Source organism: Pelecanus crispus, chromosome 3 (assembly GCF_030463565.1).
Source record: "Pelecanus crispus isolate bPelCri1 chromosome 3, bPelCri1.pri, whole genome shotgun sequence".
Classification (NCBI taxonomy): domain Eukaryota; kingdom Metazoa; phylum Chordata; class Aves; order Pelecaniformes; family Pelecanidae; genus Pelecanus; species Pelecanus crispus.
In genome coordinates, this window is record NC_134645.1 from 17,085,270 (window position 1) to 17,101,313 (window position 16,044).

A 16,044-nucleotide genomic window follows, 5' to 3' on the forward strand; every position below is an offset into this window, starting at 1 on the left:
GTTTTTCTGAATAAGAATCTCTAAATTGACTGAAGATACTAATGATTCTTTCCTTAATTTCTTGCACTGCATACTTCAAGATACTTTTCAGGCATTCCTTCATAATATAAAGTAGTTGATTATTCCATCCTTAATCTAAGTCTCAGTACTGCATTTGCCAATTTATATAGCCAGTCCAGTTTAAAAACCTGAGTTCTTAATCAAATCCTTTGAAGAGGAAGATTTGTTTGAATGTATGCATACAATTATTTTTAGCTATTTTATTTTTATTACATTGTATTCCTCACAGCAGCGGTACATGCTGTTGTGTGAAGATGATCGCTTACTCTGTAATCCCTCCAGAGAGTGTTTGTTAACTGTGCAACTAACACAGAATGCAGTAAAACAAGGAAAGGCAGAGTTACAGATTTGAAGGAGTCTTTTGGACTGCAAAAATTAAGAGGCGTATTTTGAATGAAGAAGGAAGACTGTAAGGAGAGACTGCTTTGCCTTAGGGACCAGACTGAGCTTTGAAAGCAAACTCTGAAGGGATTTCATCTCTGAATTCTGTTAAAATCCTAAAAGAATTTAATATGCTCATTCCCATAGCATATTAGACAAAGGGATTCCAGCTAAATCTGTCATTACCATAAAGAGCGTTGCAGTATTTAATTTGTTATATGATGATTATTACTCTATAGATTTTTTAATAAATTTGTGCCTTGTTTGTTCCTTCCAAAGGTTTTGACAAATTGTAAATCCATGGCTAGTTGCTACTGAGGATGATAAAATTAAAGAAATGCAGTAGGTGACAAATTTTTCTGTTGGTGTCTTTCTGTAGGAAGCCATTGAATCGTTCAAAGAAGCTCTGAAGCAGAAAGCAGACTTCATAGATGCATATAAAAGTCTGGGACAAGCCTACAGGTAATTGCATTCAGAAACAGTTTTAAAGTCAGTTTTCTATCAGGTAGTGTTCTTTAAATGCACTCTTTCAGTTTTACACATTTGTTACAAACCCAGGCAGAATCATATATGTATTTGGTAGCTCCTACAGCCAGTATGGCTATGTCAGGATATGTTCAATATAAATAATTTCTAGGTTTGCTTTGTATTTTTAATTCAGTGTCCAGTAGCTTTTTGAGTCTCCCAGACTCAAAGGTTAGGTAAATGGCAGTTTTCAGCAAGATGTGTTTTAGGTATGCTAAATGATTTTTAAATGATGGAAATGTTTAATACGAACTGTTGATTAATATGCTCATTAGTTGCCATCTGAGATTATTGTGCTACTTAAATTTATGAAAAACTCATTGCATAGTGTGTATCATTTTATAGAACTGCTAGATACTATATCAATTAATCTCTCACCAAAGAGATTTACGGTTCTGAGAATTTAGCTAATTTCCTGTTTAGGGTATTTTTAATAGAGACATGTGGTTTCTTACCTATTAATCAAATAATTTAAAAAAAAAAAAGAAATCTCTATTTAGTAAGGTAACTAGTCACTTTTTGCTTTTTTTAATTTGCATTAAAGATAAAATGGTTTAATTTACAGTTGAATAGAATGTGTTACTTTAAAGGTGGTCTGCAGATAATTACTAAGTACATATAGCTTGGACAAAAACATAACATAGTAAGCAACTGAATATCCTGCCCTTTGTAGTTCTTTTCCCAACCTGCCGTGTCTTGTCAGCTTTTTATTTCCTGTTTTACATTTTTATTTTTGGAAATCACTGATCTACACCATAGATGCTGCTGCAACATAAATGGCTTTTGTGTAGCAAGGGTTGAGTTGGGTAGGGTTGGTGTGCAAGCATTATATGATCATGCGCTCTCTTTCTTCAGGCTTTGTGCTTTCTTCAGCATACAGAACATGCAATATTCACTGAAGGCAGTGTCAAATTTTTGGTTTTGTTATTTTTTGCTTTGTGGACTCATGCCTTATTTACCACAGTATCTAAATTCTGAACTCAGTGTAGAATCACTAATTTCCTGGTGAGTTGTTTTGTGGTATTCGTTATTGTGGTGTGTAAGTACTTTCATGGTGCTAAATAAGTCAGTAATTTAGCCTGGAAGACGGGCAGTTGACTCCTTATGTTTCCAATAAATGCTTTAACGCTTTTCTTTTGTATCTGGATGTGGGACTGCCTCTCTAGTTGATCAGCTGTTCTACCCTGTGCCCAAGAAACGTTACTCTGAAGTTTTATTTTGAAGGAGAGAAAAAAGCAAGCCTTAAAATGTCTCATTTTGCACTGCATTGTTTCACAAAGCAAAAGTCACTTAACCAGAGTATTCCTAATCAACTTAAATTTGTTGCTTTTATTTCCTCTTACTGTACCCTGCCTGCAAAAGTTCTTTGATCCTCAGGAAATAATAGGGGAAAGAATATAAAGAAATCTTCTTTCTTTTTTTTTTTTTTTAAAGAACTTAATGTACAAAGCACAGTTACTGTTGACTTTTCTAAATGCTCAGCCGTTAGAGAAGGACAGAATCTGAATAGAATATTGTTTAATAACTGAGAACACTGTAACTAGTGACCAACTATGATAAGTCTGAATTACTTTCCCATGAACACTCAGACCTTAAAACAGGCAGAAATGATCTCATTCCTCCAGGGCACTGTTGACTTCAGCTGTCAAATTCTTCTTTCTTTCTAAAATCTTTTATTTTAAGTTCACACTTTCTTTCTTCTGCATCAAATAAGTTTCAAATACAATGCTTAAAAATATCTTTTAAAGAATTCTTTTTATAGTGGAAGTAGACAATTCTTAGTCTGTTTTGTCTTTCTGTAGAACATGAGTTATAGCATTTTACCTATTAATTCCTGCTTCAAATCTAGTGACTTCAGTATTCGTGCATTTATTTGAAACTAAATAGCTGTGGTTAATCACTGTTCTGTCTAAGAATTCTTCTTGGCAAATGTATTTCAAACTAGTAAATCTTGTTTGTTTTTTCTAGCGTTGCTCTTGTTTGGATTAATTTCATCTAATATAATTTGATGTGGAAAGAATTTCATGATCTTAAACTTAAAAAGATCAGTGTACTGGATAAAAAAAAAAAGAAGAAAAATTAAATTGTGTACTATTTCTATTTTAAGTTTTTTCGTGATAGTTTCTCCATGGCTGTTTTTACTAAAAGCTGTCCTGCACATGGAGTAATTCCAGTCAATACGTTCTTAGTTTCAGCTTTCAAACACCATATGCTTTCTTCTTATTCAGCATTTAAGTAGTTAGTGTATTTTTAAAAATGTGTTTATATTCAGAAGCTAAAAAGACCTGTCATAGACAGTGTTTTCCGAGAATGTTTTCTGTGGAAGTTTTGTTTCTTTTAGTTTCTGAAGAAATACCATAGGTATGTGTTTTTGTGATTTATGTCCACTGAGGATTGTGAAGATTTGTGGCATTGTGGGCTTGTATTTCGGAGTACACATTTCTGGGAGTAAAAAACTCTGTGCAGCTGTTCTGTTCTTACCACTGAAGAACAGTTGCAGAATTACTGCTTCTGTTAAAGAAATTTTCCATTAGTACTATGTTCTTCTTTAATGATATCCCCTTTGGACATGTTAAAACAACTTTTAACAACTGATTTTGTTGTCACTGTTGCCTTCTATATTCTTCACTTTCCACTTTATGGAATCGCCTAGAGAACTTGGCAACTTTGATGCTGCTACAGAGAGCTTCCAGAAGGCTTTGCTGCTAAATCAAAATCATGTTCAGACATTACAGCTCAAGGGAATGATGCTTTATCATCATGGTAGCTTAGATGAAGCACTAAAGAATTTTAAGGTAAGCAGGCCCTAAGTAAATACAAAATTAAAATGTTTTAACAAGGACTAGTATTCAACAAGTGCAATAAAATAGGCAAATATCAAAGTTTTTCATTCTGAATGTGTATGTGCATTTGAACTAAAATTATTTACCTTACAGTTTTTAATTAAAAATGGAATTTTGCTAAAACTGAGATACTTCCTCTGTTTTATGAGTTTCTAAAGGCAAGCTCTCGTTGAAATATTTTATCTGTTTTTTTAAACTGGTAATTGTGTTCTTGCTAATATTTTAGTTTGGGTTGAAACCTAAAGTTTTTTTCATATCTGACAGAAGAAGGAATGTAGTCGTCTTTGTAATTTTAGGCTTAAAATAAGCATACAAAGTTCCAATGTTTATCTAATTTTACTGAGGTATTTTCTTTGTTTTGAAAAACTCAGAATATGTTGCGATTCATTCAGCTTGTAAAAATGTGTGTTTCCATAGGTAAACAAAATCTTGCCTCTCGCCATTGACATTAAATAATGGTCTCGTTTTGTAGACAGAACAATAAAAGCATATGTTAATCATGTGTCCATATCCTTAAAACAAGGAATGAAATAAGATGTGGGAATGATTACATCCCTTTCTGAATGAGTGTGTGCTTATCCCAAAGAGAACACTTTATATGCATTATTATGGATTCACTTTCTATAACACAATTTATAGATACTGGTGTAATTGAAAAGATATTTCAACTTTTAAGATGGAGATGCTCTTCTAAAGACATGTAATTGCTGGAAGAATCAGAGCATTAATTTTTGAGTGATAAATATGAATTTGCTATGTGTTTAACATCTAGTAGATAGTTGACTAACATAATGAAGTGTACTAATGCATAAACTAGCGAAGATATGGATGGGAGAAATGGCACGATATATATGCTGACCTAGCCAAAAATGACTTGTTACTAATATTGTCAGGAGTATGTTTTGTCTAATTTCATTCAACTAACATTGAAACTTCTTTAGTGATAATATCATTAGAGCAAACATGATCTATTTTCATAACAATTAAAGTGTGATCAAAAGCATATTTGCGCTGGCAGTTCCTTTTCTTCCCCCCCACCTTAATGAAGCTGAAAATATTTTTTTTTTCTTACATTTGCTAGCAATTTAAGTGCTCAGCATCATTTGAAAGGAAATTGTGATGGCACTGGGTCATAATAACCAGTAAATCTTTTCATGCGGTCTTCTGACCGAACAGGTTAGTTTATTTGAAGATACTCATTCTCTCTCTTGATTTATGGGTGCTTTGTTCCTTTAATCTGCTAGAGATGTCTACAGCTAGAACCATACAATGAAGTATGCCAGTACATGAAAGGTCTCAGCCATGTTGCAATGGGACAGTTTTATGAAGGCATAAAAGCTCAGACTAAAGTTATGTTAAATGATCCACTACCAGGTCAGAAGGCCAGCCCAGAATATCTGAAAGTGAAATACCTCCGAGGTAAGTTGGAATTGTTTTTCTTTTTTTTTTTTTTTTTTTTTTAATTTTCTTAAATCCTTTGAGAACCCTAAAAGTGCAAGCATGCTTGTAGTTATGGCCATTTTGAAGAAACCATCGTACATTCTCATGAGGACTGTTGAGTATGTCTGTTTAAAAATAAAAGTATGCTGATTCTTATTTGTTCATACAGTTAAAAACTAGGACCACAATGACATCTATATTTACATATATATTACATATTTACAATATACATTTCTGTATAATGGTAAAGAGTGTTGTGATACTTAGTTGAAATGGACTTATTTCTGTCTTGGAAATTAGCTAATAGCAAAATTAAATTATCTAAGAGTAATGACTTATTAAAGTCATGTTGGATAACTGGCAAACATGTAATCTGGTTTTTGTTTTTATGTAATTACATAAGTAGGCTGATTATGTAAACAGTATTTAATTTTATTTCTTTCCTCCAGAGTATTCTAGATACTTGCATGCGCATTTGGATACTCCTCTTACAGAGTATAATACTGATATAGATCTTCCTGGAAATTTCAAGGACCACTGGGCCAAAAATCTTCCTTTTCTTATAGAAAATTATGAAGAACAGCCAGGGTTACAGCCACATATAAAGTGAGTAATTTTTTTTTTTTTTTAAGCCTACTCCAAATGTTTTTTTCAGTTTGACTTTTTAAAGTGCTATTTCAAGGTGTTATAACAGCATAAATGTTTAATACTATATGAAAGTGGAATTCCACTAGGTGTGTAAATCCTTTTCAAAATCATAGGGGTTGGAGTTGGTTTAGCTCATAAAAGAGGAGGAATGAAACTTGGGATGATTTTCTTCACTTCTGTCTTCACATAATCAATAATATTAACATAATGTTGTTTCATATTCTATGCCCTTACTGATTAACTATTCTGTTTCTTTTTTCTTGCAGTTAATGTTAAGGAGTTGATAAGTTTGAGATGCTCGGTGTAGTGTTATGTAGCACCCTTTATTACAGTTTCTTGTTGTGTGTTAAGTTTTTATTTTGTTATAGGTGTAATTTCCGAGATACTCAATAGATTTTTAATGGCAGCTGGGTTTCACTGGGAAAAAATATTCTCTGGAGTAATTTATATAACCAGTATTTTAGGAGGAGGGTGATTTAAGTCAACAAAGCAGGGGATTTATTAGAATAGGCTTCAAAAATAATAGCTAAAGGAAAGATAGCAATTTCTCCTGCTGTAAACTAGTTTCTAGATATATTTTCATGTATTCACTTTATCCATGTAAAAAAACTGTTGAGTTAAAAATTTATGGCTTTTGTGTATATGGAATAGAATCTACCTTTTTAGCACAAGAAGCTTGTATGGCATTACGGGAGAAATGATGGAATAAGGCTTCTGGTTTCTGTACGTATTCTTTTCTTACTTAGTGTTAAAGTTCCTCAGGGTGAGTGTAACATTGAAGGATAATGTATTATCTATGACCTTTATTTAGTATCACTTACTATGAGCAAGTCTGAAGGTGAAATACTGGTTGTGACAGTAATAAGATCTGCCACTGAATTCAGTAAGACCAGGTTTTCATTTGAGATACTGAGTGTAACTGCCATGTACTGTGTGTTTTCAGTCGGGTGGGAGGAGGAATGCATGTTCTTTATACTGCTTTTAAGTATTTCTTACACAAATGGTATTGATTATCAGACAAACAAATTTGTGGTTTACAACTTTGAGGACTTTTGTTGCCAAGTTATGTCTGATGCATGTTTTTCTCCTCTGTTAAGAGATGTATTATTTCAGAATTTTGAAAGCTATAAACCTGATGTGCAAGAACTCATATGTGTAGCTGATCATCTGGGTTCCATGATGCAGTATGAGACACCAGGATTTCTTCCAAATAAAAGAATACATAGAGGTATACTGAAAATGCTCTGTAAATTTGAAGGGGGGGGGCGGAAATCAATGTAGTGATAATTTAATGCTATACCTCTGCTATCTGCAAATTAGTTTTATGCTCTGTTTCTTTCAAATCAGATAAAAAGTTTAAGATGAAAATAATCATTATGTCAGCAGTTTCTTGACCTATTTGGGGACTGGAAATCACAATCTCCCAGATTTTACTGATGTTGGCAATTCTTTTGTAGTAAATATATCACTTTCCTGCTTCAGTTTTCCTATCTGTACAGAAACGAGTGTTTGGCTCTAATTGGGTTTCTGTTTCTGTTGTTGTCTGTCCCTCTCCCCTCCTCCACCCTCAGCAATGGGATTGGCCACTCTAGAAGTAATGCAGGCTGTGCAGCGGACTTGGGCAAACTCAAAAGTTCGGATGAATGGGAAAACCAGACTGATGCAGTGGAGAGATATGTTTGATATTGCCGTGAAGTGGCGAAGGTAATGGTAAAAGAATAGAGAGAACAAGCCTTATGTTGGTTGTAATAAAGATGCATCCTTCAGTTAACCAAAGGGCTGAAGTCACAGAGGAGAAAATGAACACTTGCTACCACTCTGTAACTAGAAAGTCTTCTGATAAAAGAGAAGGATGGCTAGGTACAAGGAGTGCACTTCTGAAAAGAGTCCATTTTTCTTCTTTTTGAAAAGAGGGAAAGAGTTGGGAATAGCATTTTCTAGTTGAGGCAAAGTTGTGAAGGACCATAGGATACATTGCAGCTTAGGCTAACAAAAACTAACAGTTTCAAAACTCCAGCAACATAAAATGCTTACGAGTTGTTTTTTTTTCTTATGAAAATTGTACATGCGTTTCAATAAAAAGTTCTTTTTTGTGATCTCTGAATTCTAGCTTTTGCCTAAAATTATTCTGTATGTGAACAAAGCTCAATTAAAAATATTACATGGAGTGAAATTTGTGCCGTTATTAATGTCCTTTGTCTTTGTAGGATAGCTGACCCTGACCAGCCTGTGCTTTGGTTGGACCAAATGCCTGCCCGAAGCCTTAGCAGAGGTTTCAATAATCACATTAACTTAATCAGGTATGAGAGTTTTACCAAACAGCCTTACCCCACACACTAAGGGATTGTAACAAAACTTACCGGCTGTTCATGAGACAGTGTATTACAGGACTGAATGTATATGTGCTTACTGTTGTGCTTTAATATTTGTTTTATATTTTCTAATGGAACATTTCAGTTTTGTGCAACTCAAATTTTCCCTCATGGCATTTCCTCTTTTTCCTGAATTTCAATTGTACAACTAAGTTATAGCAAGAGCTAACTAGGATCCAGAAGATGCATATTTTTATGTGCTTTCTAATTCACAAATTACCTTAAATGTAAAAATTAGATTAAGTTCATCACAGTTGTAATTTTTGCAAGTGCTGTTTCTCAAAGATAGTGACAGCAGTAATGAAACAATGCTGTTCTATTAGCTTTAATACCAATTTACAGTAGAGAGGAAAAACATAGTTCTTTAGTTGCTTTCAATGCAGGTCAAAGTAAAGTAAAAATGTCAAAATAAGGAACCTGTGAGAGGTAACAGTTGCACTTTAAAACAAAGGTAAAATTTAAAAGATTCAACCACTGTTGTACGTTCCATCTTCTCCCATGCTGCAAGACTCGATATTGGAGTCACGACAGTGCTACCTCCCATGAAGTGGTAGAAGTATGAGAGACTCAGTGTGGCAACATCACTGTCAATCACAGGAGCAGAGTGTGTTTGTGTAAGTAAATATATAGCCAGGTTTCATCTTTTTCCCTCCCCCTGCCATGGGAAGTATTGAGTCTTTGAACTGTCATTCTGCTTTTATGTCGATTTCTTTCTTTTTTGAGAAGCTGTGTGGGAAAAGGAGGATAAGGGAAGCAAAGCCTTCTCAAGAATTACTTCAGGCAGAGAAAAACAGTGATATTCTAATGTTCACATACAGAGGCCAATGAGAATTTGTCCACACTCTTCCTTCCACTCGAGGGAATGCACCCTAGCAGCCTCTGCTTTACTTTAGGGAGTGGTTACAACGTAGTGTTAAATGCCAATGCTGATCAGGAGTTGCCTTGCAGGATATGCTGCTTCTTGAACAGTGGTATGCTTAGGCTTCTGTCTTCCCTCAAGCCAAGTGTTACATTTTGGCTCCAAGCTCTGTCTGTCTGTGCTGTTGCTGCATTTCTCTCTTCTCACACATACGATGCAGCAGAAACCACAACCATCTGTACTTTGAGACAAGGATGCGTTCCATACTTCATCTGTTTCTTCCAGTTTTTATTTTAAATGGGAGAGTAAAAGCTTAATTTCTAGGTGATCTGTGCTGGCAGAAGGGCATTCATGTAACAACACTTGATTTCCATGCTGAAAATAACTTCGAACATTTAATCTGGGGAAATTTGTCCCTGTATAGGATCTCTGTGTCAGCAACTCTGTTTTTCACTGGCCAAAGTACTTTACTTGTTTTCCTCTCATCAGAGAATGCTAGCAAAATTCATGATTTACTGTTCCAGCTGTTTTGGTGATTTCATAGAAACCTGAAATAAGCTTCGTGAACATTCAGAATGATAGGACCACAGTGAATACTAACCTTTTGTTTCTGTCTCAGCCTTGACTTTTGGGGATCTCATCAGCATTTTGGTCATGCTTTTTTGATAGCTAAGTAGTGGTTCTCTGAAAATTATTGACTTGACACTGTTTTGGAAGGAACAATAGTTTTGAAGCAGCCTAAATACTGCTGCCTTAGGAGTCGGTCATACTTTCGCACTGATGGTGATTGCATCCTTTCTGAATCTGGAAACCCGTACTTGTTTGATCATTCTGCATCCCAAGTAATAGCTGCTTTCATTGGTCAGCTTTCCATAGTGATTTGTTTCTGCTTTTGGATTCCTTCCCGATGATTTCACAAGAGGTGAGGGATGAAAGAAATTAATATATTAAGTTGTAATAGGTTTTTTACAACTTATTTTATTTTACTTTTGAAGCGTGCTCTAGCCCATTATGATTTCTAAATGACAATTTGCTCTTAATGGATTATACAGATCTGTATAATCTCCTTCTTGCATTACTCAACTGTAAAATGGCTGCTGATTGAATATATTAAAGGGTACAGGGCTAACACCTTTCTGTTGATAATTGAGATCACTTAATGGTCTTGTGACTTTTTCAGGAAGACATACATTGCTTTATATTTGTCTTATGATTTGAAAGTTATTCTCATAACTATATGACTAAGGCTGAATTCTTTCTATAACATGGCTACCTGAAAACCAGGTGTAACAGGCTGTCAAATGGCAGCCTTCATGGTTACTAAATATACAAAGATATAAGCTGTTCAGTCAAATAAGAAGTGTAACAATAGCAGTTGGGTATTCTTTTAGTACTCATAACAGATCTAGTCATGCTGAGCTCAAGCTGTCTCTAGGTTTTGTTTGGTCTAAATTGTACCCCAGTAATTTCTGTGTGCAAAAATATTTGGATTAGTTATCTGTTAACATAACCTTTTTCTTTGCTCAGAATTCTTTGCATTTTAAGTCCATTATTGTTCAGTGATTCCTGTCAAATGAGTCTTGGCATGGAGGCACTAGTATTCCATGACTGCTGAATTAAAGATTCTTTTCCAGAGTGGCAAAATGTTTGGAAAGTGTCAGAAAACAAAAACTTTTTTTGTTTGTTTTGAGTCAGTTTGGGGACCTTTTGTTAAAGGTGTGTAAGAAACATCTTGCACTTCACAATGTTTGATAGGCTTCCAGATCTTAACATTCTCAAGAGGCCAGTATATCGGCTGTCACTGCTTCTTCATGGTTCTATAGACAAGTGCAGCTTTGGCTTATCTCCTTTCTGGCTTAAATGATCAAAGTTACCAAGTTTCATTTAAAGTAGAGAAAATGTTTTTGAAAGCTTAAGTTATTTTCATAGGCAAAACAAGGATTTGGGATCAGCTAAACATTAATGATATACTCAATATTCTTTAAAAAAAAAATGAAGACACTCTCTGGAACACTGCTACTTTTGAATTCTTGGTGGTAGTGTTTATTAAACAAGGAGAAAGAGTGGGAATAAACACAAATCACTTCTGACCACCCACCAAAAGTCTCTTCTTGGTACTACTGCTTCTAGATGGCCTTTCAGAATGATAGGTCTGGTTTGGATGTATTTTCCTTTAGATGCCACTAAAGGAAAATCTAGGTAATTATACTGACACGCTTCTGCCTGTTGTACAGATTGGTTTTTTTTTAATACAGATGGAAAATGATGGGACGTACAACAAGGGCAAATTATGCGTATATGTTTGTCTTCATCCTTCCTCTTTCCCTGCCTTGCTTTCCTATGTGCAGATATGTATATGTGTTCTACTTCTGTTCAGCTTTTAAAGACTGATTCTGCCATTAGTCTGAGACTAGGCCTGCTAAAGTGTGAGACTGTCAAGTGAGACATTAGACAGGGACTTAAGCTGCCAAAAATCACTTAAAGTGGGGAAAAAAGCTAGGTGTACACGCCTTCCTGTGATTGACAGTGGTTTTGCTTCCTCAGAGAGCGGTAACATTTGCTTTATAAAATCTTGTTTTGTAGACTGGGAGAAGAGGAAGGACTCCTACAAATGCAATAATGGTATGTAATTTTTCCTCCCAGAGTGGTTATAATCCTAGCAGGTTTCTACCAAGTTTTTAATGTATATTTTTTCCTTAGTAGTCCAAGGGAAAAACAACACCTTTTTGATGTTTTTGTTTAACAGTTACTACTTGTAACTGTTAGGAGTCAAAGCAAAATTACTTCAATATAGAGGGACATAGGTGAATAAAGAAAAATATATGTGGGCTGTCAGAGCAGATCAGTGTATATATTGGCAAATATGTAAACTGGAGGGTGTTGGTTCTCAAAGTAAATCAGTGTGCAGCTTGAGAATTCTCTTGTAGTCTGCAATATCTATGAGTAAATAACTGTCTAAGAAAGATTATGTCTTTGTACAAATTGATAATTATATAGATAAGGTTTACTGGACATGGGCACACTGAAAATGGGGAAATATGTATGAAATGTAGTTTATCAGAGAACACCACTAGTGATACAAGAGCTTTTGCAAGGTCACTATGGAATCTATATTAAGTGGGAGATGGGCAATTCACCACTTCAGATAAACCTCTAGTTCATTCCTTTAATTTGCAAAGCATCTGTGGATAAAATTCTGTCAAGTAATAATGAGTAATACTTGTGTCTTAGCCCTGGAATGTTGGGTTGGAAAAACAAGACTTTAAAAAAACTTTTCTTTTCTTTCTAGGGGTCAGGTCATTAACATGCGGTACCTGGAATATTTTGAGAAAATTCTTCATTTTATCAAAGATAGGATCCTTGTTTATCATGGGTAATTTACTGATATTTTTTTTTTTTCCCTGCTTCATGCCCCTGGTAATACTGATTTGAAATTTATATAACATTCCTTTCGGAAAGTCTGAGGGATATTTTAATTTTAGTAAGTTCTAGTTTTCTTAGTATCTATAATTGTCTTATTTCCCATTGAAAATGCAAAATCCTATTCATTGCCATGTAAAGAAACTTAAACTAATAGGAAAAAACATTGTGAATTACAGTATACCTAGAAACTAATAACTGTTGAATTTGTACCCACAGTTTTGGTATGAGTGGGTCTCAATTCTTTCTAAAAATGTGATTTATTAAAGATGTGGGGTTTCCTCCTGGTAGAATAGAGTACAGTTTCTCTGAATATTGAGATTAATTTATTAAATAGTAGGAGTGAGGAAAAAAGAGACAAGAAGATATGGAAGGTAATTTTAACTGAAACTGGCGTTTGACAAGTATTTTTAAAGGAGCAGAAAATCTCCTACCTGTTATGTAGGTGGGTTGGTAGACTTTGTCCTGGAACAGAAGACAGTTGTAGAATCTTGAATGAAAGAATGTGACGAAAGGTAATCTGAAAATTGATGTTGGCTTCTATTTCAAACTTTGATCAGTTTTCTTATGAGATGTCTTCCCCACCTGTGCCTCATTTGTGGCAACAGTGTTGTGATAACATTAAAAAAAGAAACTCATTTAGCTTTAAACCCTCTAATTTTTCTTTGCCTGGTAACTTTTATTAAATAGAGTTCTGTTTTTCAATCTCACTATGCTACTTGAATATCAAAAAATGAAAGTGCAGAAAATCTTTATAACAGTTGAAAACATTTAAGTTTTAGAAAATTTATCATAGTTGCTGAAGATACATAAGTTCTGTAGTAACTGGGAAGGCTATCCTCCATTGGGAGAAGATCTGTTCAGAGTGAGCCAGCAGCATTTGACCTTACACCAGAGCAATTTGTGCTGTGATTTTTAAAATAATTCTGTTCTTAAAATCTGGGTGTACGGTAATTAATAAATATTAGAGCACTGGTTCAATAGGTTTCTTCACGGTCCAGCTGTGCCTGCATCTGTAGTATTTGCATACCTTTGAGGCTACACAGATGCATATATTTTGAGAAGAATATTTCTAACATTAACTCTATTCTTCTTCCATCTTTCCTCATCAACAACCCCCTGCCCACACGCACTCATGCAAACAGTTTAATGCTTTAGAGTGGCCAACAGCAAATTAATAAGATAAACCTGAAGTTTGAAGTTGAAGATGAAGCGGAAAAAAATGAGCTAAGCTGTCATAGGAGGAAATTACTTTTTGAAGAATGGGAGAGCATGTGGGCAAGTATGAAGGAACTAGTTTTCAGAAAAGAAATAACTAAATAACTTTCAATAACTTATTCCGTTATGGCTAATTAGGTTAAAGCTAGATGGACTTCCGGAAATGCTACGTGTGTTCAACCATTGCAATTCCATATTTAATTTTTTTCCAGTGCTAATAATCCAAAAGGACTATTAGAGGTTCGAGAAGCTTTGGAAAAAGTACATAAAGTAGAAGATCTTCTTCCCATAATGAAGGTAAATTAAAGAAAAACTTCAAAATATGATAAAAATAATAAAACGTATTCTGGGAGATATGCAGTTCCTCAGAATATAACCATTGTGTATAAGCTTGAAATGAATAACTGAAAGCACTAACTGAGGTTATTTCAAATCTGCATATGTAGGGTATGACCTTCCCTTTGATATACACAGATGTGTGATGTATATTTGAAAGGCTTGGCTTAACTGTGAACTGATAAAGAAATGATAGGAGTGTTGAATGTAATTCTTTGAAGCCAGCGGTATCAGCTGAAAGGGTTGTGGTCAGACCCACCATAATGGACTCACAGTATGCCTGTACAGTATGAAGGAAAAAAATGAAGATGTGTGTCTGAAAGATTAGGAACATGGAAGCTCTTTTTACCTTAGGTTCATTGGTGTAGGTCAGTACATGGTGGCGCTGGCAGGGGGAAACGGGGAAATAGTTGCCCTTAGTGACAGATAGCTAATCTGAAATGAAATCTTGGTTTACATTCTTGCGCTTTGGAAGACTGTCAGAAAAGGAGTGGGGAAACCTGCAGATTTTCTTCTTGCTGGTGGTGGCCTTCGTAGAAGGGCTTTGGATATATGACATGCAAAATGATTTATACTCTTATCTCAACTTGAGTAATAAGGCTTGAGCTGGATTTAAGTAAAAGGTCTTCTCCCTCTCCCCCTGCTCACCCAAATTAATCTAGGATGAGCAGTGTGTAAGTATTTGGGTTTGGGGAAACACTGTGACAAAGTATCTCTTTTTAAAGGATTAGGACAGGATTTTATTTAGAATAGAATAAAATTTAGGAAGAAACAGTCAGTCTAAATGGAGACAAACTCATTGCTTTCTTATCAGGTGTGTCCACCTTGCAATTTCATATCTAAGCAAAGCTGATGGATTGCCATAGAACAGAGCTCTCTGAAGATATATTCCTGCTACTACTGGTAGACTGTCTGGGTTTGGATTTGTTCATGATAGTAGCATTCACTCACTTGTGCACTACAGATATCATTACAGAAGCTACATGGCTCAAGCACTGAATTTTTCTATGGGTTTTTTTAATATGTGTTACTAATATAAGTGTCTTCAAAGAACATACCATAATTTTGAAGGTCCTTTTTATATTACTGTCTTGTTCTTGGCCTTGAAAGATGAACCCAAGTGGATACTAACTGAACCTAAACAAAAACTTGTCATGAGGAGGTAGTAGATGTTGGGGTGGATACACAATTAAGTGTTCCGTACTGACACACAAATGTGCAAATAGGGCCCTGTAGAGCATCTAATGTGGCTATTGTTGAATTGTGGGCCAGAAAAAATGCTATTAGTGGAGTTAAAAATATAGACTACTGCAAGAGGATGATGAAAATATATAAATATAGTGACTATACATGACTTATTTCAAAATAAATGTCTCGACTGGCAGTAGATATTCTTCCTGGTTTTTATAACCTGTACATTTTGCTCTGCTTTCAATCTCCTGTATCCCATTTTGAATTGTATCAAAGTGGAATGCTGTTTCTCATTAGAGGCTTTTAGATTTGTTTCTTTAAAATAATTGCAGATTCTCTTTAAACAAAACATCGTGGATCACAAGTTCTATCCTAAAATAAATAATTGACTGAGTAATTCATTCAACACTATTGCATAAGTCATTAACAGTGTCTGTATAAAATGAATGTCTGCTAATATTGATGTAGTTTGGTTATTCACATAACTGGGGAATGTTGTATGTCAAAAGCTGGGCTTTTGGCTTAAATACAGTTTTGCCTGGTTTATACAACTCTTTGGCTACAGTATTATACTTGGATAATGTAGCTTTCTAAAATTCTTAAACTTTGTGATATTTTTCCTTCTGATGAGGATAAACATTAATTGAGTGTGGATCAAAGTTAAGAAATTGTTGCTGTGAGCTGTATTCTGGAATCCACACTTAGACTAATGCAGCTACTTCTTAGAGTAAACATAAAACAGGCTCTCAAA

General features: G+C 34.8%; 1 protein-coding gene across 1 annotated transcript in view; it reads left to right on the top strand.

Moving 5' to 3' along the window:
* The window catches only part of TTC13 (tetratricopeptide repeat domain 13), a 43,415-nt gene that overhangs the window by 17,949 nt on the left and 9,422 nt on the right, over positions 1-16,044 (top strand). Inside the window, exons 9-17 of the mRNA XM_075707187.1 lie at positions 821-903; positions 3,620-3,761; positions 5,054-5,228; positions 5,699-5,855; positions 6,995-7,125; positions 7,469-7,601; positions 8,105-8,197; positions 12,418-12,501; positions 13,979-14,063. Coding sequence (XP_075563302.1) covers positions 821-903; positions 3,620-3,761; positions 5,054-5,228; positions 5,699-5,855; positions 6,995-7,125; positions 7,469-7,601; positions 8,105-8,197; positions 12,418-12,501; positions 13,979-14,063 — 1,083 coding nt within the window. The remainder of the gene's footprint in view (positions 1-820; positions 904-3,619; positions 3,762-5,053; positions 5,229-5,698; positions 5,856-6,994; positions 7,126-7,468; positions 7,602-8,104; positions 8,198-12,417; positions 12,502-13,978; positions 14,064-16,044) is intronic.